Source organism: Crinia signifera, chromosome 19 (genome assembly GCF_055691185.1).
Source record: "Crinia signifera chromosome 19, ASM5569118v1, whole genome shotgun sequence".
NCBI lineage: Eukaryota > Metazoa > Chordata > Amphibia > Anura > Myobatrachidae > Crinia > Crinia signifera.
This window is the reverse complement of record NC_139226.1, coordinates 93,184,499-93,207,607: the sequence shown is the minus strand read 5'-3', so window position 1 is coordinate 93,207,607 and position 23,109 is coordinate 93,184,499. Positions and strand designations below refer to the sequence as shown.

General features: G+C 40.4%; 1 protein-coding gene across 10 annotated transcripts in view; it reads right to left on the bottom strand.

The window, feature by feature from the left end:
- Positions 1–14,992: 14,992 nt before the first annotated feature.
- PRDM16 (PR/SET domain 16) overlaps positions 14,993–23,109 on the bottom strand; it is a 478,584-nt gene continuing 470,467 nt past the window's right edge. For 9 of the 10 annotated variants that reach the window (XM_083162920.1, XM_083162922.1, XM_083162919.1 and 6 more), the window contains 3 exons: positions 19,841–20,080; positions 18,550–18,724; positions 14,993–15,825 (listed from right to left, as the gene is read on the bottom strand). In XM_083162920.1, the coding sequence (XP_083019046.1) occupies positions 15,691–15,825; positions 18,550–18,724; positions 19,841–20,080 (550 nt within the window). In that variant the 3' untranslated portion in view covers positions 14,993–15,690. The remainder of the gene's footprint in view (positions 15,826–18,549; positions 18,725–19,840; positions 20,081–23,109) is intronic. The other variant, XM_083162925.1, reaches the window with a different exon arrangement.

Below are 23,109 nucleotides of genomic sequence, written 5' to 3'. Positions count from 1 at the left end.
TGCAGAACCTCGCGCATGGAACGTATACACTGGATGTGGATCACAAAATAAATGTTTAACAGCAATTTAAAGTCACTTGTAGACAAAACTAAATTCATAGCAGTATAACAGTTTCAATTGCTTTCAATGTCACTCTAATTTTTTGGTATCCAGAAGTTGCAGGGATTCCCCAAAAAATAGTCGTCGGGTGAAATTTAATAGGATGAGAGGATCAGAAAGTGAGAGATTTGGTAAGAAGTCTCGAGTTTTTTTTTTAAAGCGGCAATCATTTACACTGAAAAACCAGTTTGAATTTGCAGTGTAAATGATTGCCGCTTTAAAAAACTGGCGATTTCTCCCCAAATCTCTCACTTTCTGAATCTCTCATCACCTATTACATTTCACCCATGAGCTTTCATGGTTCGGTGGACCAGGGTGGTGGTGTAGCAGATTGGGATGTGCTGTCATTTTTCTTTTCTCTCATTTTTCAGTTTGTGGATGTAGATAAAATATTATTTATAATAAATTTTATATATTTATTAAATGTGGAGAATACATGTAACAATGATCTGCTGCACTCGCTGTGCCCTGTTGCATGCATTTACAGTACAACACATTTACCATGTTGCACTGTGGAGTAATTATGTTTATATTTTTTCTGTGCAGGGTAAATACTGGCTGCTTTTGCATATTGTCCACAAATGTCAGACATTTCTATGTTCAGAAATTAATATGCAATTAATATATTTCAGTTTGAACACATTGCACCCAAATCTAACGCTCTCTGCAAATGCTGGGGTAAATTTACTAAAATGCAAATTCCGACAGTTGGTGAAATGACCATTGGAATCCCGACTGTCAGAGCATCATCCGCCACCCAAGAGGAGATATTTTAGGCTACACCTTGGCCCTTATTCTGGTTCACTCGCAAAGACAACTTCCTTCTCAAATGGACAAAACCATGTTCACTGCAGGGGGGGGGGGGGGTAGCAGATGTGATATGTGCAAAGAGAATTAGATTTGGGTGGCTTATTTTTTTTTTTCTGTGCAGGGAAAATACTGACTGCTTTATTTTTACACTGCAATATAGATCTCATTTTAAAGTAAAACCCCACCCAAATCTAACTCTCTCTGCACAAGTTACATCTGCCTCCCCTGCAGTGCACATGGTTTTGTCCATTTGAGAAGGAATTTGCCTTTGCGAGTGAACCAGAATAAAGGTTGTGTAAACAGCACTCTAACGAGTAATGCAAGTTTCTTATTATGGCACAAACATGACATCTAGTGGCTGTTGGGTGTTATTGACAATATTATTATTGTTTTTACAACATACAGTATAGACCAGGGGTAGCCAACTCCAGTTCTCGAGAGCTCCCAACAGCTAGCACAGTGATGGCTAACCTTGACACTCCAGCTGTTGTTGAACTACACATCCCAGCATGCCAGCGTGTCAAGGTAAGCCATCACTGACCTAGCAGGTGGATGACAAATTACAAAAGATCCACAGGTAGAGATAATAACTTTGTGGAAATATGCCCCGGTGCAGGGACGGTTCCCCCTGTACCGGAGCGGAATGAGCGGTGCCCCCGCCGGGTGGCCCAGTCTCCTGCATCCGGTCCAGTGTACTCGTGCGGTCACTGACCCTGCTGCTGGTGGGCACCTGCTTCCTTACCTGGGGTGGCCCGGCACCACCCCATGGAGCTGGAGACAGGCCCTCCAACGACAGCGGGTGTGGAGGCAGTGGTGAGGTTTCACCGCTGCTCCACGCAGACAATGGCGCCAGAGGCGTAGCTAGGGTGGAGCCGGCGGAGCACGGGCTCCAGGCGCCGACATGTCACCTGGCGCCGGAGCCGTGCATCTTGCCGCCGGCTCCCCCGCCCTGCTCGCCCGCTCCCCCAGCACACCCGCTCAGTGGAGTTTATGTATGCTGCCTGCAGGGAGTGCCAGGAGAAAACCCGCTGTGCACGGAAAACCCGCTGCGCAAAGAGCGGATGTGAGGTCAGGAGGGGTTAAAGGTGAAAGCTGTCGGCACCGCTGATTCGCCGTCCCGAATCGCTGCACAGCGGGTTTTCTCCTGGCGCTCCCTGCAGGCAGCATTGATACACGCTACTGAGCGGGCGTGCTGGGAGAGGGAGCAGGTTAGGTTCACAGCTCCACAGCGCACCCGGTGACATCACATGTCACAGGTTGTGTGAGAGCTCAGAGACAAGGACACCGCGGGACCCCAGCAAGCCTCTGGTCCTGCCCCTCTGATTGGTGGATTGCTGGTGAGTCTGAACACTGCTCTTCCTTCCTGTACTCCAGGATTGATTGATTGCCTTCAGAGTGCACCGTGAGCTGGGAGCTTCATCATGGGCTGTGTGCTGTCAAACATTTCACACCTGGTGTTCTTCACTCCCCACAGCACTGCTCACTGTCACAGAGACCAGGTAGTTGCTCTGCTGCCGTAGTTGCAGGGCCGTCTTAACGCAAGGGCTCAAAGCGCAGTTGCCCATGGGCCCCAAAATGCTAGGGGCCCAAAGCCTGGCCCCCTGTCGGCAAGCCCCCTCCCTCCCCTCCCATCCCATCGCATCGCAGCCTGTACCCGTTCACCAGCCCCTGTCATTAAGGACCCAAGCGCAGCCACCTGCACCGTTGGAGCTGCTGCCGATGCCCGACGCCTGCCCACAGAGCATTAATGGGAGTGTGGGATATTAAGGGGACGAGGTCATGCAGCCGCCGCACCAGAGGCGGAACTACCAGCTCTCTTCATGCTTCTGCCAGGGTGACCACAATTTATTGAGGGAAAAAAGACACCTCTTTGCCCGGGGGCCCAAAATGCTGTTAAGATGGCCCTGCATAGTTGTCACTACAGACCCTGAAAAACGCTCGCTAGTGAAAGGAATCTGGCGGGTGCAGGCAAAAGATGAGCCTGGCTACATCTGTATGTGTCCAATGTTTAATGGGCATTATGGTTTGTTATATAGTATGTGATGGGCATTACGGTGTGTTACATAGTATGTAATGGGCATTACGGTGTGTTACATAGTATGTAATGGGCATTACGGTGTGTTACATAGTATGTAATTGGCATTACGGTGTGTTGCATAGTATGTGATGGGCATTACGGTGTGTGCTATAATGTTGCTGCTACAAATCGGGGGGGGGGGGGGCACCGTGGCACCTAGCTACACCACTGAATGGCGCATTGCGGCCATTTGAATTTGGCGCCAGAGCAGCAGACGCCGGAAGCCCGGGTGCAGTGGGGTGCAACGCAAAAGAGCTTGCCTCGGCTCCCGCTGTCCCGGTGAAGACTTCAGGAAGCCCGGAGGTAGTAGGAGTCATCCCACCTTGAAGACAGGGCCGAACACGTGGCTGGACCAGGCTTGGTCCAGCAGCTGCCCCTAGGATGGGTAAGTCCACATGTGGGTCCCCTTCCTAGACCACCAGGTGTTTGGGCAGTAGGCCCGTGGGCCCAATCCAGGCACTAGGCCTGTGGCACGGTAGTCGGGCAGTAGGCCTGCAGCGTTAAGGGATGTTATAGTTGGGCACTAGGTCCCCTTTGTTGTTTTGGGCATTAGGCCTGCATAATTGGGCACTAGGCCCGTGGTTAGTGTCTGGGGCCCTCCTGGCCCACATCTAAGTAAGTTAGGCCTTCAGGCCCTTGTTGTGTGCTAGGCCCAGACCCTCCTAGGTCTGAGGCCTCTCAGTAGGGGTGATAAGTCTGCGGCAGCAGGCCCCTGACTCAGGTATTGCCACAGTGGCTATTGTGGCACGGCTGGGAGCAGCCGGAAGAAGGTAAGCCCTCACTATTGTGCTGGTGCAGTGTTGTCTTGTTGCATTGTATTGTTTTATTTGGCACTGTGTATTGTATGCTGTACTTGGGTTCATGCAATTGAGGCCCTGTGCAGATTGTGTTCTCCAAAGTTTGCGCGGGCATTAGGCGCCAGGTTGCGCGATGCTAGGCGGTGGTATCTAAGGATTCAGCGCTAGGTCGCAGGTTGCGCGGGCGTTGGATGCCAGGTTGCGCGACGCTAGGCCGTGGCATCGGAAGACCCGGCACTAGGTCGCAGGTTACATAAGACGGCTTCAGGCCGCAGGCTTCGCAGGTGCTAAGCCGCAGGCGCGTTGGCTTATTGCCCTGCCCTAGGGAGCAGGAGGTTACATGTGTTCATTTTCAGGTGCCGGTACCAGCATCCTAAGATAGTCGGAAGACCGGTAGGCGGCTGGTGAGTATCACCTGTGTTGTATCTGTTGTTGTGTTGTTTGTGCTCCTTGCCCCTCCCCGGAGCGTTCCCCCACCCGAGTTACACCCACCGTGTTCCACAAGTGGGTGTAACCAGTCTAAGGCCATTAGTGCCTCTGATGAGCATCCCCCCCAGTGAGATTCCCCTCCCCTGTTTCACCTACAGGTGCCGTCGCATCGGAAGCCAGTGGAGCAAGAGGCAAGGACCATCATCAGCCCGAAGGTGAGAGACTGAGCGCAGCGAGGTGAGTACGCCTCTGTTCCGCTTACAACTTCACTTGTGATTCTGGGGCAGATATATTAAGCTCGGTAAAGGGATAAACTGCCTGGTTTTTATCACCGGCCAATCAACTCCTACCTGTGAACTTACAGGCATGGTTTGGAAAATAACAGGTAGCAGCTGATTGGGCGGTGATAAAAAAAACAGACCCTTTATCACTTCAGCAAGCTTAATAAATCTACCCCTCTGTGAGGAGACCTGGAAAATGTTAACTGTTGGTAGCTCTCGAGAACTGGAGTTGGCTCAGGGTTGCCGACCCTCCCGCATTTAGCAGGAGTATCCCTCTTTTTGATCCTTTCTCCCGGGAATATATAGGATCCTCCCGTTTATTTCCCCTGCCTGGTGAAAAACAGTGACTGCGCATGCGCAAGTCACAAAGTGTAGAGGCTGACTGACATCGCGGCTGTCCTAGTAATGCTGGTGGGGGTTCTGTAGTATCGCTGGCCGCAGCAGCACAGCACGGGGCAGCCTTGGGAGCGGGAGCAGTGGAGAGAGCGCGGACGAGCAGCAGAAGGCAGCTCGTCCGCTGCCTTCTGCTGTAAGCTAGAGGCTGGCTGCTACGGTGCTTGCCTTCAGCTTCTCTCACTCAGCTCCCTGGCGTCCCCGATGTTTTCTTTAATAGTGTTCCTCAGGCTCTGTTTCCCTCCCCCTTCAGACCTCCAGGCTGCTGCAGCAGCGCAGCTTCATCAAAATTGTTCCTCTCCTCCCTCCCCACTCCTTTATATCATTTTTATGAAGCAATAGGGAGGGGGGAGAGGACCAATAATAAGGGTGCAGGAGGAAAGAAAACAATTCTTTTTATAAAGCTGCAGCAGGGTGGAGGGATTAAGGGAAGAGGATGGATTTCAAAAGTGAATCTAAATGTAATTTGTTTAGGAGCTAAAAAGCACCCTTGGCCCTGCCCCATTTATGTCACGGTCGATGTCCACGCATGGCCAGGAAAGACTAAAAGATCTTAATATGTATACTTTAGAGCAGAGAAGTGAAAGGGGGGACATGATAGAAACTTTAAAATATATCTAGGTTTTAACAAGGTCCAGGTGGGAGACATTCTTCACAGGAAGAGGAGCAACAGAACACGAGGACATGCACTGAGACTAGAGAGAGGAAGATTCAGGGGAAATGTGAGGAAGAATTTTTTCACAGAAAGAGTAGTGGATAAGTGGAATAGCCTCCCATCAGAGGTGGTAGAGGCAAATACAGTTGTACAATTTAAACATGCTTGGGATAGGCATATTGATATCCTTACAAAAAAATAAGGATCAAATATGGTTTGAGGTAACATGTTTAAAAAAGGGGCAGACTAGATGGGCCAAGTGGTTCTTATCTGCCGTCAAATTCTATGGGCGTTCCCATGAGAACACTGGGAGTTCTCATGCTAATTGGCTGAAGACGTGGGTGCGCGGGGGTGGGGTGGGTGGGGTGGGGGCGCCCACTTTGCTTCAAATTTGCACCCAGATCTAAGTTTGCTCTAAGAAACCTTAGGTCTGCGTGCACGTTCCACATCATTCGATGGTCGGCGGCCATCAAATGATATGTGTGTTACCCCGCAGGTTGTGAATGGATGTTTATGTAAAACATCCATTTGCAGCCAATGCGATCATACGTGCCTTGCGAATGGTGGGCCGGCATACCACAATTCATAAGGCGTAAACTGGTTCCCTCGCAAGGATGCAAATTCACATCCAAGGGAATCAACGAGAATACCCCCCATAGTGTGAAAGCACCGGATTCAGTCGGAGCCGACTTAGCAATGTTAAATGGATAAGAAGATTGTCAAAATGATATACAAGGGATTCACAGTAAGTTTCCGAATACAGAGGAGTCTATTCAAAGGTGCATGTGTTCAAACTTCAAACTACTTGGTGAAGCAGATGGACCAGTCCGCAGCGGGCCTGTCTTCTACATGCTGAATGAAGGTCTTCTGGTGACTCAAATCGAATCTCACCCTTGATTTGGGAGAACCCGGAGAAGTCGCAGTGACCCAGCTCTGGACTGTACTGTGGACGACTGTGCACTGCACATCTGGAAACGTATTGCTCACACCTTATACAGACAATATTATTAGCGCATGTAATGTGTAAATACTCCCAATACCACAAATGTGCAGAACACACTGTAATGCCCCCAACTTTATATTATATCACAGGGCCCAAGATTAAAAGGGAGGGACATATATAATTTAATTGCGGGAAGTAATAGAAAATAATAGTAGAAAATAATATGAGAAAATATCACTTTCAGCCATATATGGGTGATTGGATTGGCATCAAAAACACATTCGGAGCAGCACAAAGAGTTTACATTTTAAAAGCAAAACAGTGGAAGAATAAAGGTAATGTTGGTAAACTACTATATGCTAAAAGACAACGACTGCAATCGTACAACCTGCTCCTGAGCTCCCTCTGCTGGAAAAATAATGCTCTAAATATTTAAAACAATGGTTATTACTTATTATTCTCTAATAGGACATATATATATATATTAAATACATACACACACCTTAGTAAAGGAACCCAAGTCACAGTCTATCCCATCCCACCCTACCCCCACTTTCGCTTTTTCATCCCAACCTCCTGATCCAGTTATGATGAGGAATGGGAAGAGTTCCCAAACTACATCCCCGGTTTTACAGAATAGATCGCTACATTTTTATGCTGGCAGAAGGTAGGCACAGATCAGCACCACAACATCAACAACCCCTTGGGGCTGTTGGGGAGTGATAAACAACCAGCCAATCAGCTCCTACCATGTCATGTTACAGGCTGGGTTTTAAAGATGACAGGTAGCAGCTGATTGGCTGGCACTCTCCACTTTTTGAAGCTTGATACATCTGGCCTAGAGGAAGTAGTGGGGCTTCTTGGAAGTATGGGATACGACTCCTGGCTGCACACCTATCCCATACATTTAAGGCATTTTAATGTGAATCTCCTAGACACTATTTCATACCTCCCAACTTTTATTATATTAAATTCTATATCGGCCACGCCCAGCCCAAAAGGGGCGGGGCTACTGGGTGGTTGTAGCTTTGTTTGGAGGAGGCATTGCCTAGCACTGCAGTCCCCCATTTACGTTACTTTGGAGCAGTGGTGTAGCTAGGTTCCGGCGAAAAGGGTGCGCGGCCAAAACATTATACCACACCGTAATGCCCAGGCTGCTCCCCCTGTATAATAAAAGGACACCACAGGCTGCCCCCCCTGTATACTAATAACAGGACACCACAGGCTGCTCCCCCTGTAGTGGTCACTGGCGTGGTGATCCCAAAGTTCAGGATATTATGGGGGATGGGGGTTAGTTCCCACTCCGTCACGTTGGTGGTGACTGTGGGGAGCTAGGTGTAAGGGAAAAGTCACTGGCTAAAAGGTGGAAACAAATAGTCTCAGGCTGGTGCACTAGCTACGCCGCTGCCCCACACACCACCCCCCCCCCCCCTCTCTGCTCCACTACTGCTATTTGTCCCCTCATTTTTCTACTCACCTGTTGCGGTGGTGTCTCCTTGCGCCGTTGAGGTGCTGCTTGTGTGACACTTCCGCCGGACAGGGACTGAGCAGCAAGAGGAAGCACAAGAGCGCATAGAGCTTTTCAGCCTCTTCCTGCTGCAGCTGCTGCCAGAAACAGCAGCGCGGCAATTGGAATAAAAAAAAAAATACAGGTGCCCCCTGACAAGCCTGGCTGTGTCCCCCCTGCCACCGGCATGCTGGACGGACAGCAGCACCGGACCTGCAATATCCCCCTCCTCATCTCCGGCGTCCCCCGCTGCGTCCCACCCCCGTGATGTCATGGCACTGGCGCACCGCATCCTAAACCGGAGCATGCGCAGTGTGTGCGCTCGCCGGTTTTTACTTTCCCCCACTGATGCCGGGCACAGAGGGGAGCGGGCGAGCAGGGCGGGGGAGCCGGTGGCAGAGCTCTGGCGCCAGATGACATGTCTGCGCCCGGAGCATATGCTCCACCGGCTCCGCCCTAGCTACACCTCTGCTTTGGAGGCATGTCCAGCTCTCCCCAACGCCCCACTGCCTGCAGGCCACTGCCACCGGTGGGAGGGACTGTCCCACTGTAATCAGGACAGTTGGGAGGTATACTATTTCATACTGGAGGCAGGAATGGTTATGCAGCGCTGATTATTTTGGGGATGTTACCTGACTGTAACCAGTGTTCTCCTTAGCCAAATTTTTATTTAGATTATTAAGAATGACAATGATGGTGATAGTGATTGTTAACCTTTTTCGACTTGTGGCACACCAAACAAGAATAAAAAAAAACCCTCACATTAGCTCCCACCTAAAAAAAATAATTCACACTGTTCCCCATAGAACACAAAAACAAAACACATTGGCCCCCAAATGAACACAGTAAAGTACAGTACAGAGTCTTATCTGCTTGCAGAACACAGGAGAGACCTTATGCCAACTGTTTTCAATGTGGAGTGTGCCAGGGTGTTGAGTTAGAAATGCATCTCTGGCTCCAGCCACAAACTTGAGAACTGTTCATGGCACACTATTGTGCCAAAGCACAATGGGCCTGATTCAGACCCCCCCTCGCCGCCTGAATCTGCTCACTAGCATGCAAGCGGATGCATGTGCTTACACATTCGCTCGCATGCGGCCGAATGGGTGAAAAATCATTCAATGGTGAGCAAATGATTTTTCTCCCATTCGCTAATAAAAGTCAATCTATTCTGATCGCAGATGGCCACATCCGGGGCGTGCACTGACGTCTTGTGCCGATTATGAAACTCCCCGAAGGCGTTTGCTCTGGGGCTTGTGTTTATTCGCAAATGCGCAAACACCTAAAAATGAACGGAGGAGTGAATTTTGCCTGCTACTAGCGAATCTGAATCACCCCAATGTTTGAAAAACTCTGCCCTAGATTGTTGTCCCTCAGGATTCTTCATTCTCCCTTTTATATGCTTTATCTAACAGTAATGGCATAATGTACTGAGTAAATGAGGGTGGTTTCCACCATTCATTTGATATTCACAAAAACACAAACAAACAGCTTTTTAAAAAAGCACACAGGTTTATTGCATATCAATCTCATGTATAAATTCATTGTAGCATTGGAAAGATTACATTTGGTATACATTCCTATTCTACAGCATTAAACTCAAAATCAGCTTTCTTCTTCATTATCTTAAGGAATTTCTCTACTCAAGTACATTTGTCTTATCACAAGCATCAAAAAGAATTTCTCCCTTCCCAAAACCCCCCCAAAAATCGCTTTTTTGTATTTTTTCTCTACACTTTTTTCTTTATATTTTCCCACATAAGCGATTTAAAAATTTTCATATTAAACAGCTGCCCTCTCTATATCATCGGCAGCTGAAGCATCAAGTCCCGGACAAAGAACCTAATCACATATACAGTAAGTGCATCTACAGAATTTTTTTTTTATTCATCTTTTTTTCTTTCTTTTTTTTTTAAGTTTTCATTTTTTTATTTTCTGGTTTAAAAAAAAAATCACAAACAGACACAATGACGGCTAGCCCACCAGTCATGCACAGATTTGCCTATGAACATAACAGAAGCAATATACAATCCAGAGGGAAATGGAACCAGAAATAGAATTTTTGCAAAAAAAAAAACCCTCTGAAACTTTTTTTGCGAAATCCTGACATTTACAATTGTTTTCACTTCCCAGCAATGTACAATTTATAATAAAGGTACAATATATTTTTGTTTACTTAGGGAATACAAAATGAGTTTTATTTTTTTTATTTTACTTATTCGGTCTATTAGGAAATGAATGTGAATAACAATCCCGTGAGGAAGTTACAATGAAAAAAAACACTATTCTTATTTTTAAATAGATACTTTGGATAGAACAGGGGAACAGCCATTATCTAATGTTACTTTAAATATGTTAATGGCAGGAAAAATGTTGGTCTAATTTTGCATTAATAAAAGTTTTGTTTTACTACTTGGCAGATTTTGCATACACTGTAGATCCTGAACACTTGGACAAGTTAAAAATGTTTTTTTTTTATTGTACAACAAGAAATTAATTTGAAATGTTTTACAGTTGCAGCACTTTTCAACTTATCTATGAGCAATATATGAATCAATAACCATTCTTCAATGTGCTATTAATATAGTTTTGCCTTTGGCTGCAGTAGTTGTGTTAAAACCTATCATGATATCCTGTAATATACTGACTGGTAGAGTAAGAATATAGCCTTACCCATATAACATCCAACTGCCTCTACATTTCACATTATGGATATTTTATGCTTAATGTCCACAACAGTTGCAATCTAAAATCATTTCATTTTCTAATAATAATCACTAACATGGAAATGCAATGCTTTAATTAGGCAGTAGATCATATTTTCTTTACAATAAAATACTAGTAGAACAGTCAACTTCTCAACATTTGTAAAACCTAAATGTTAAGTAAATGCATTAAAGTATGCACTCGTGTATTCCAAGACACAGCTAGGCAATGTTGGTATTAGTTGGCCACTGAGAACAAAAGTATAAATTATTATTAAGTAAATGTAAATTCATTAGCTTTTTTTATTTGATCATGAGGGATGCTAACAGGCTTAAAATACTTTCAGCAGAACATAAGGACTACATATCTATTGTGTGTTTCACAGAATTAAAAAGGTAATTGTGAAAATAGTTTAAGTGCTTCGCACTGTTAGGAAATTAACAATCTACTTCACTGATGCATACTGTGAATTAGCAAGTCAGACCTATTCAGCCATTAACATTAAAACAATATTCACTATTTAATCTTAAGAGATTATATTCATAGTATTTTTTTTAAATGTATATTTAAAAAAATGAAGTCCAATGCGCTTAGAATTTAACAATGAATCATGAAATGTTACTTATTGTTTAAATATTTTAAAAATTATAGTAATTAAAAACAGCCAATTATTACCAAATGCTATACTAATTGCTATTATATTAGAATGTGTTTAGAAAAAAAAAAACCTGTCAAGTAACTTGCCAATTTTAAGATATGTCTCAGAAAAATTGAGAATATTTCAATAAATTAATTTAAACAACAGCACTTTATTGTTAAATGTAATATATAGTTTGCAGACAAACTGGTGGGTTGTTTATCGAATATTTGGTGCATTTACACAATTGCATGTATTTTTGTAGCTTGGTTGCAAAATAAAATAAGAAATAAAACATCTAAGTAACACAAAAAGGCTCACATTTTGCATCATTTAAAGATTTTCCACTTTTTAAATTGTGAATTTTAAATTCAGTAACATATCTGTCTGTTGGATAGATTGCAAAATATTGCTGGTGAACAACTTTGTAGACCACTTTAATCTACTCAACCACTGGTATATATGTTTCACTACAATGTAAAAATTAAAACAAGGCTGTTCTAGGAAACAACCTCTTGTTGTACAGATGACGGCTTTAAATATCTAATAAGTAATAACATGTAATCACTTTGAATTAAGATATTGTAAATATATATATATATATATATATACACACACTATATATATATATATATATATATATATATATATATATATATATATATATATATATATATATAAACATGTGTGATCATATTTTTTTCCTTTGCCTAGTAAGATCTCCTGAGATTCATTTTATTAGGCACTCTTTGCTTTTTAGTGGAGGGGTGTTACCAGCTATTTAATTTCCTTTTTGTAGTTTGCATTCTACAGGGAACCTGCTTGAAAGAAATGCTTTATTTGACAGCTCACTGTTGTAAGATCTTGGGCTGCTTCCAAGTTACACAGCACGCTGCTCTAAACCTTTAGTGCATTCTATTTTTCAGTTATTAAATTAATTTGTATAAGGGTTAGATTTCTTAGACTAATTTGACATTTTATGAGTGTACTTTATCTGCGGAATGAGTTAAATGTGATGACTATCATAAATTAATGAGCTGTTTAATTAAGACAAATCATTTCATTGTATTTTTAGAAAGTTATGCCCAAAATTAGATTCACTGCATTCTGATTTTGGGTACAGAGTATTGCAGCAATTGGCAATAATCGAAAGAAAAAGTATACTGAAGTTTAATTCACTGAAGGGTATATATATTTAAAGGTCAACAAGTTGGATAATATTATTTCTTAGAACTCTATAACGTATTATTTTCTACTGACTGCTCCAGGCAACTTCATACTATGGCTCACAAGGAAAATACTTCTTGGTACAGTAGCAGGGTAAATCTGGTAACATAAATTTCCATGCAGTGTCAAATAATAGTTATCTAAGAAATTGTGTTTTTTAAATTATGTGAAAAATGTCAAAGTAATTAAAAATAAATCAGAATGCAATTGAGAAATAATATTGAATACTAGTGTATTTTAATGTAAGTTGTAATGTTCATCTTACACAAAGTTAGCGAATAATGGTCTTTATTTAATATCAGGATGGTTCATATTTTTATTCATGATGATGATGATGATGGAGACTTGGGTCATATCGTCAGGGCTGCCATCAGAAATTGTGGGTCCCATGACTGACAAAATTGTCAGGGCTTGGCTTCCCCTTCTTGAACCCCCGGCATGCCTGGTGAAACCTTCAATGTCCACACTACTCAACCTCTACATTGCTTCATGGAATATCTGAACTTTGTTTATGATAAATTATATTTGATAGACTCCAGTACTGGGCCCCCTTTCTGTCCCAGGACTGGCATCCCCCCCACCGATGGTGGCCCTGCATATCGTACATCATTTCAAATAGGGAATGTCCAACTTGGATGATATGGTAGACATGTTTCCATAAGCCCAACCTGTATTAAAGTCATTTTATTGCCTTACCATCTTTTCTTATCAAGACAGTGCCAGAACATAAAGGATTCCAACCTATGTTAAAAGTGAACAATTTATACTACAGCAACATCAGGGAAATGTAATATGTGTTGAGCCTTAAATATAATTTAAAAAATTACCAAGAAACTGAAGTCATGCAATGGATTCAGCCATTGAGGCGTTTAAAATAATGCAGATTGCCCATTCTAGGAGATGAATCATAGAATAGAATAACTTTACAAACATATTTACATTTTGGAGTTTGAAATGAGACTTAAGAATTTAATTGAAATTCCACAAGATTTACTTTACATGTATCTGAAGAGATGCCATCCCCTCTGAAGTATATGTTGAAATGCCATTATGTAAGAAAAAAGTGACATGAGGTTGGTCATTGAAGCTCTGGACTCAAGTCCCATTTGAATGATAAGGCTTGTAGCCTTCAATAAAGGGAAATGTATTATTTTTCCACATGCCTAAATATTTACATTTGTTTCTCTTTTTTAATTTAACCAGGTGTCTAGTGCTTTCAATACAGTACGTTACAGAGTGCTTTTAAAAAGATCTTTGAGCTTTGAAAGTGACACATTTAAAAAAAAAATATGGCACTCGCCATTGTGTAATTGTGAGTTTAGTTTCTTCATATCATAATGTTGCTGTTTGCAATACCATTAGAAAATGATTTTTTTAAGACATAAATTGTCTTTGTATAACCCCCCATCCCCAACACACAACAAATAAATACAATACTTAGGCAACAAAAAAAATAATTAAAAACAAAACAAAAAAATGTACAAACATATGATTGTCTGGAATACCGCAGCAAGATCAGTTGTGGTAGTCTTTAAAACTGACAATTGATCACAGCTTTAAGCCTCTGTCTACTGAAATAAAGAATATGAATCTAAAAGGCTGTAATCTGCATATGTCAAACTAAAAAAAAGTTTTAACCTTATTTGGCACACGAAGTTTTCTAACACCGTTCATATATTACAGCACAAAAACCTTGTTACTCTGCTTTGGTCCTCACTAGTCACTTATATTAACATTTCTTCACAATAATGAGATCTAATGCAAAAATACTGTTATCAAATAAAAATAAGAAAGACGACTCAAAGGGGCAAATTACAACATATATACAGATTATTATTTTTTTACACATTTCAAATTACTATATTTTTTATTTTTTTTATTATTTTTATTTGGCCCCGTTGCAGAATAATTTAAATATAACAAAATGGAAAAAAATGCATTTTTCCCTCCTAAACATGTATTCTACTAAGAGGAATGACTTGTAAATATTGAGTTTTGAAAATCATTAGGACAGTAAAAAATATTATATATAAGCAGCTTCCAATATTTTCAAGCTACATCAGAAAAAGGCTTAAAACCTTATGCACCTCAAATGTATATTTTTGTTTATGAAATATTCCAATCAAAATGTTTTTTTTTTTTTTTTGTGTGTGTATAATGCCGTATTCAGGATACAATTCTTGCATTTAACTGGCTACCTGTAAAGTCCATTAACAATTCTAATTCAAATAATATAACTTTTTTTTTTTTTTTTAAAGTGGCCTTTTGGGAAGATCTCTTTCGTCAGCCATAGCAATTTATACAATTATCTATGCTGATAAATATGGTTGTCTTAATTCGGAGATTTACTATCCAAATAATTCTTTTTACTACTGGGTTTAACCCCTGACGTGAATTATTAATGGACTTTTTGAATATTAAACATTACAAATTTCCCATTTTAGAAACTTTTATTCCAAGTTTTTGTATACAATAATCAAATGTATAACAGTTTTTACCCTCTACCATCAGGATACACAATAATCACAATTTATTTTCTACATATGGTCATTGTACTGAAATGTGTGCACACCTATTATTTTGGAATATATTGATTTTTGCCATTGAAATCATCCAATAACTAGATCTACAAATACATAACTGTTTTCTTACAGTCACTGAATGTCAGGCACATAGGGTGAACTTTTTCTTAACAAGTCTGTCTCCAAGCTGACATTATTTGGGACTAGTTGATAGACAAGTGGCCATTGTAATACCTCCTTCTTACAAAGTAATTTTGTACAGCACCATGAAGGTTTCCACCCATCATATGAGTTTTACATTTTACGAGTTTGCAAAGTAAAGTATTTCTAGTGGTTTTAAATGCATATATTATGCATGCCTGTATGATAATTCACGAAAGACAATTTAATGGATGCACTGAATGTGTGCCACTAGTTTGGCCTATTCCATGGACAAGATAACTTTTTGAGAGGACCGACAAAAAAAGAAACAAAAAGAAGACTGAACAGTTGCCAAAGTCGCAGGAAACACCATATTTAATTCCCAATGACCCTTCAATGCCTTCACGCTATCTTCTGCATTGCTGGAAAGGTTGATATTGTAACATTGTAGATATTATTTGTATTTTTACAAATGGTTCATAGGGTTAAAAGCCCCCGCTTCTGATGCTGCACCAGCCATGTTCAACCATGCATCCAGGGAATTGTGGGAAGAAGGATGTAGAGAAGTATTCTCAGAGAGAGACAACATCATTGCATAAGCCTGTGGGAGGATAACATATATGAATGCTGAAGTAAAAACAAAAGTGGTAACAATTTGAAATAATGCTGTAAACAAATAAAACAATACAATAAAGGTGTAAAATAATAAAAAGTGTAAAGCTGTGATTCATAAATGTTAGGCATTCTAGAAGGCTGAGAACATCTATCTTGGAAATTGAAATCCTAGATTCTATCATTATTGAAATCCTAGATTCTCTAATTCCGATCCAAAAAGTATTGGAATCAGTGAGTCTGAGATCTCTAACATGTTGGATTATAACAATCTCCAGAGAATCAGGAATCGCCAATCAGATTGACCATGGGGGTTTGGCCGATTGATGAATAGACTTAGTTAGGTGGTATTGACCCATTCAATAATTTTTCTCAGGTGATGTTTCTGTTTTTAACATAATGGTTATTTATATATATATATATATATATATATATATATATATATATATATATAGATAGATAGATAGATAGATAGATAGATAGATCTATAAGTGAAGAGAAAGATGTGTTCTGGACTCTTGACAAAATTTATATTAAATATTTAAGAGGTTTTTTTGCAATGTAATACTGCTACTGAACAAGAAAGTACTTGGATCTTTATAAAATGGAGTACTAACAGACCAATTCAATAAGCTGCAAAAGTGGTGAAGGCAGATCGCCCCCTATGGATTGTGGACAGATTATGCTTACAGTAATGCTCATAAAGATGCAGCTAATTTAATCTGCCCATAAATATTACAATATATAGTATATTTGCAGGTCTGGTTTATTAAATATCATACACCATCTGAAATTTATAGTATATATTGTTCTATGTATTACTTACTTTTATACCATTCCTATTATTTTATAATATATTGTACATTGTATTGTATATTATCCCTATTTCTATATCTTAGGTTTCAAATTTAAATAAAATCAACACAAACTTAATAGAATACTTATATATATATATATATATATATATGTATGTATGTATGTATGTATATGTGTGTGTGTGTGTGTGTGTAAATGAAAATAAAATACCTAAATAAATATAATTCAATTTAGAAAATATAAAGAGAACTATGGAAAATAGACATGTATGCCCGCTATCCATCTGAGTGTGGAAATAGCTGTCCTCACCAACAGCTTGCATTTTCCTATACCTGGACAAACAGATCCGTGGAGGAGTCAGATGAATCTTTGCATACTGTATGCTAAACTCCACCAACCCCAAAATCCCTACCTAAACTTCATCAACATACAGATGTAGCCCGGCTAATCTTGGCAGGCCGGCTACCGCCAGGGGCGCTCGAGCGCCCCGTGGCAACGGAGCCTGCACCCGGTCCCCACCACCTCCCCCACCAATCCCCCCTCGCCAACCTGGGCAGCGTCTCCCTGAAGCGGAGACGGCAGGGAGACGCTGCCCGTCCGCTGTGATACTGGGATGCGCGTGCACATGAGACGCACGCGCGTCCCAGTCCCTATCGCCGGCGCTTGCCAGTGAAAGGGATCTGGTGGGCGCCGGGAGTGAATGAGGGCTGCTACATCTGTACACTCAGAACACTTTGCTTATGCTACCAAGTTACACCCATCCAGCCAGAAGTAGAGATGCAACAGTGTTGCGTGTGACACTAAAATGACAATAATTGCTCATTTTTCATGAACTTAGAATATAAGGGGATTAGCATTTTTGAGAAAAAAAGGTTTTGAATGTTATAATTTTGTAATTTTTTTTATATATAGGAGCGTCAAAAACAAAAATGATAAATTAGAAGGACCAAAGGGGCTACAACTCATTTTCAACATTTCATAATCAAACAGGTTTCATTTTGCTTTAAACTTTCATTCTGATAATTGGAAAGAAAAGTTCTACTCTATTGGTAAAATAGAAGGGGGAACCCTTTTTCAAAGGCCAACAACAGAAAGGTCATTGACAAATACCCCCCCCCCCCCCCCCCGATATTCTATAGCCTACTAAACTAAAATAATAACTAAATTATGTGTTCGTGTGGTAGCAGAATTTATCCAGATCATTCATATTAAATGACAAAAATGTACATATTTTTCCTTTGATAACACATTCAGGTTGGTTTTTCATACAATTAACATAGACCGTTAGTACATTGAGCAAAATTAGCAGACATATAACAGAGACATGCAGATGGCTTGCTTTGAAACAAAAGACAACAGACAGTTATAAATCCAGCCATTTTTTCCCTGCAAACCACCATAAAGTTGCAGAACACATATGAGGTTACCAAGCCTAGATTATAAATTTGTCATTAATATAATTCAGTTAATTATAAGAGGTAGGTAAAAAAATCAAAAGAAATTAATAAAAAAAAAATCTACTGGTGATTTCGATCACTGAAGATTAATTTAGATTTTCTGTGGTTTAACAAAAGATTATTTTTGAATTTTTTTTGGTTTAATATAAGCTATAAAGTGAATATTAACTTAAAAATAGTTGTGTAATTTTTTGGTTTTCCACATACATCATTTACCACTTCAATAATGCATATGTAGGTCTATTATTCCATAATGCAACTTGGATACAAGTTGTTTCTGTATTTTGTTTCTAGTCAAGAGTCATTTTCTGAAAATAGGTCATAAAAAATACACCCTGAAGTGCATTTACCCCTTGTTTTTTTTATAACATTTATTTATTTTTCTTACAATGCTTTTTGAGAGGCAAGCTGTGTGACAAAATTCTGTGGTCTGTACCTACCTGGTTTTTAGCCTGCCTGTACAGAGATTCTTTTAATGTCTCAGAGTCTAAGACGGAATTAAACACATCTTTTACTTCAAATGCTTCCTCTGCTGTTTTTCGAAGGTCCAGCCCCTTCCCAAAATTCGGAATCTGCTCCACATCTAACAGGCGGGCATCTTCCTCCTCAATACACCTGTACCAATGACCAGGGGAGGGGAAGGGGATGACCCTTCATTAGCTTGTCTGGCCTTATTTCAGGCTAGCCAATGTTGCAAGTTCGCTATAGTATCTTGGTGCTATACGCATGCACATGTAATGGTGCTTACAGACATATGAAGACATGCACGGAAGAGAACAAGCACAGAACCAAAGGCAGGAAGCTACTAAATGGATTAGACAGACATGCTTAAAACAGTAAAACAGGAGAACGTCTTCTAGGTAATGAGGCATGTGCTAAAATGAGTGGAAGACAATGCTAACAAGGCTTAAAGTGTTTAGCTCGATTAATATCATTAGTGTGTCAAGCTCATTTTCCACATGTAGAAAACTGAAAGATATTATCACACTTGGTTTGGCTGGATATATAGCTACATTGGCTACACAGATGATGGGCCAAATAACACAATAACAATGGTTCAAAGGTTAAATTAAACTTCCAAATAACAGAGGGCATCTAAGGATATCTAGCCTCTTGGTCAATTAGCAACTTTACATGTCCAAAAAACAAAACAGCCCAATCAATTCCAACCAAATGAAAAAAAACAAAAAGACAAAAAGTTTATCTTTTACCGGTCAACAAAAGTTGTTGACCCGTACGACAGGAAGGCTGAATTTGGGAAACCAAATCAGTGTGTATATGGCCAAATTATGTTTGTATTTAAAATGTATTGATTTAGGTATTGTATAATTCACACCACCCCTTTTATTTGCTGTTCCCAGTTAGTTTAAAAAATGTGACCAATCAAATGGAGGACTGGCTACTCATAATATATTTTTGAATGATTCCACCTTCCCACAAAATTATTTTGTCATTAAAAAAACTCACAAACTAACACACACATTTACATGTAAGAAACATATTCACCCTCATTATTAAAACTTATTTATTATGTATCGTTGCAGTATTACAAAGTTGAAAGTTGGCAAATGTGGTCATAGTCTGGAATGAATGAAACCTAAATGGATAAATGTCTTCTAGCCTATTGACGTTCTGCCTTTTCATCAGTATCAGTAGAATGGTAGTGACACACATAGAAATGGATCATGGAGATTAAACATAGCGTCAGCAGGCAGTGAAGAGATAACTGACCTTCGAGTATGATCAAAACTCATAGTGAGGGATGTGGGTTCTTCATCTTCCTCATCCTCCTCATATGCTTCCTGTGTCTCCATTGTAGGAGAAACGGTCTCATCATGTGATTTTCCTGTGAGACTTCCATCTTCATAGTCTTCTTCTAGATCATCGTCATCATCTTCATCTACATCTTCTGGTTTCTGGCTACCTAGGCCACGACATTTAGAACTACTGTCGATATCCTGAATTTCTGTTCTACATTTTTAAAAATGAAGAGAACAGGAATCATCAAATTCAATCAGGTCAAAACTTCCATTTTGTAAATAATGCTGATAGAGTTTATCTTACTCAACATTATATTACTTATACCATAGCATAATTCTTGTCAGTACAGAGTATTATAAAGACCCATATGTACTAGCATTATATATAATTATCTTGTGTACAGGAAGCTGAATGGGTTAAAATATATTCCTTCTGAGTTTCAGATTCTGTAAATAAGTCAAAGTTACTAATGATACCCATATGGGGAAATACACTCTTCCATGTCATCGGAGATGGCATAGTAAAGTTACGTCAAACCAGTTATAGACTTTGTAACACCACACTAGGGGAGTGTAGCATGTGAACATGTATGTATTTGGTAATATCCCCTCCCATAAGGGGGAGGAATTATTTGTGTTACATGGTATAAGTATGTGACCAACGAGCTATGGAAGGTACGGTACGGTGAATAAACCTGTTTGAAAGAGACCGTCTGCAGTCATTTCTAAAGCTCTGAGATATCTGCGTACTCTTGAAAGGAAGATCGCTTTCCTAAAGCTTTCAATGCCACTATTCTTTATATACAGTACAAGTTTCTTTATATAGAGGGACGACTAATGGACATCAACACATTTATAGATTACAATTGAAAATGTCGCAGATAATGTGTTTTGATATATAAAGGGTATTCTAAGAAACTCTGTTTTCCATGGTTGGAATTTGCACACACACACACACACACACACACACACACACACACACACACACACATGCATGCACACATACAAATACTGTATCTATATATAAGAAAAATGAACAAATCAAAAAATATTTACAAAAAATAGAATTATGGGTGCGGTATCAAAAATGGTCCCATTAAACATAAGTGAATAAAAAAAAAATGTTTCAAACCACTTCAGCATTGCAAGAGCCCCATTTCTTTGGTTTTTATACCATCATTCGTTACAAAAAAATAAGGACATACTGTAAAAGTGTGAAAACATTTAATGCAGGCAACTGATTTTCCATAAAGCTGAAACAAAATATTACAATTTCCAATGCTTTTTTTTGTGTGTGTGTCAGTCCCATTTTCCTGGAAGGTCTTTTCTGACCTCTGGATCGTGTCACTTAATCTAAACACATAAGTGGTGTGTTTGTCTTAGCCTGTTTCACTTCGTTATTCTTTATGATAAATGCCCACATTTGATTCTCTCTCAGGAATCATTATGCCAGGCTGAAATGTATTCCTTTTGTCTATCTTCATCCCACAGCAGGAAAGGCTGAATGATCTCCAGTTCCCTTCAGGAAATGCCACACAAGTTTATTTCTTAAGTATGCAACCTAATGCCTTCACACCCTCTTTCCCCAAGACACAAACTCCATAAACTGGTGATTAATGAGACAGACAAAAACACAAGAACATACATATTGTGAAATTTCAGTGCCATTTTAGATAAGAGTGTAGGTCTGTGAATTTATGGCCCAGTTGAGAAACAACCTTCTATTCTCATGTGCCACGGCTTGCTGGTAACTTTGATTGGGTGTCAGGATTGCGTCCTGCACAATTTCAAGCTACAACCATTAAATTGCATTTAAATTTAGGGTGCCAGTTATACCGTGTTTTGTGAAGGATCTTTATTACATTGTTAAAAATATATATCAAATTACTTTTAAGAGGAAAAACATGGAAAAGAATCCAGTATAAGAGTAGGGCATATGGCCCTCACAATTATTGAATAATTTCATGGGTGTAGAATAATTACTTGTGGTTCATTTGAACTCCAGTAATTGCTTGAATAGCAGCACATCCAAAGGCTTACTCAAGAAGACCCAAATGCTAACGCTAGGCTGCTGCTACCCTTAATCCAAGCCTAAGGCTGTTACTGGTTACCTACGCTGACTAACCAGTCCCAGCTGCTAGGCTTACAAACAGTCTAACCAAAACAGTATCCCAGTTGGAATGAACACACCGACTGGGACATTAGAACAACAGCACTCTCAAAGTGACCTTGAAAGTGACTGTAGTAAGTCCCCCAAGTGCTCTGTATAGAAACGATAATGTGAACTTTTTGGTTGTCAATAAGGGCCTTGGGGGGGTATTTGCCCATTCTGTCCATTTACAAATTTATATCTGGATATGGAAATTATCTCATGTAAAAAAAAATGTCAAAATATTTTTGAAGAGGTACATCCTTTACTGATGTATTTTAAATACACAAGTGGCACTTACTGTAAAGCATTGCCGCCATCATGCGGGGGATGGGGAGGGGGTGGTAGCTGTTTGGACTCCAGTCCCAGGGTCAGACAGAATGGGGCTCAGGACTGGAGTCTATCAGGTATAATTTGTCATAATTCCCTTGAAGAAATGTAGAGGTTGGCTCGTGTGGCCAGTGCTACAGACACAGGTCTTGCCGGACATGTGGGGGTTCCTGCCTATTTTGTCAGTTCCAGGCCCTACAATTTCTGATGGCTGCTTAAATTAGCTATAAACTGTTGTAGCATTTCGTCTTTGGCCATATTTCTGTAAAATTGTGCCTATTGGCTCCACCGTAAAGCCTACAATTTCATGCAGGGTTCATCCTGGTTCATTGGGTAGCATAGAAAGTGTAATGGTTAGCATTACTACCTCACCACTGAGGTCATGGGTTCGATTCCCACCATGGCCCTAACTGTGTGGAGTTTGCATATTCTCCCCATGCTTGAATGGGTTTCCTCCGGATTCTCTGGTTTCCTCCCACAATCCAAAAATGTACTGGTAGGGTAATTGGCTACCAACAATATTAACCCTAGAATGAGTGTGTATGTGTGTGCGCATGTGGTAGGGAATATAGATTGTAAGCTCCCCAGGGGCAGGGATGTATGTGAATGTTAAAAAAATGATCTGTAAAGCGATGGGGAATATTTGTGCGCTATATACAGTAAATCACTAAAAATAATCCTATAAAATGACTGCATTATGCGTAAGTAAATCCATGAGTGTTTTGTATTCTGCAATGTTCCCCCCCCCCACCCCTTGAATA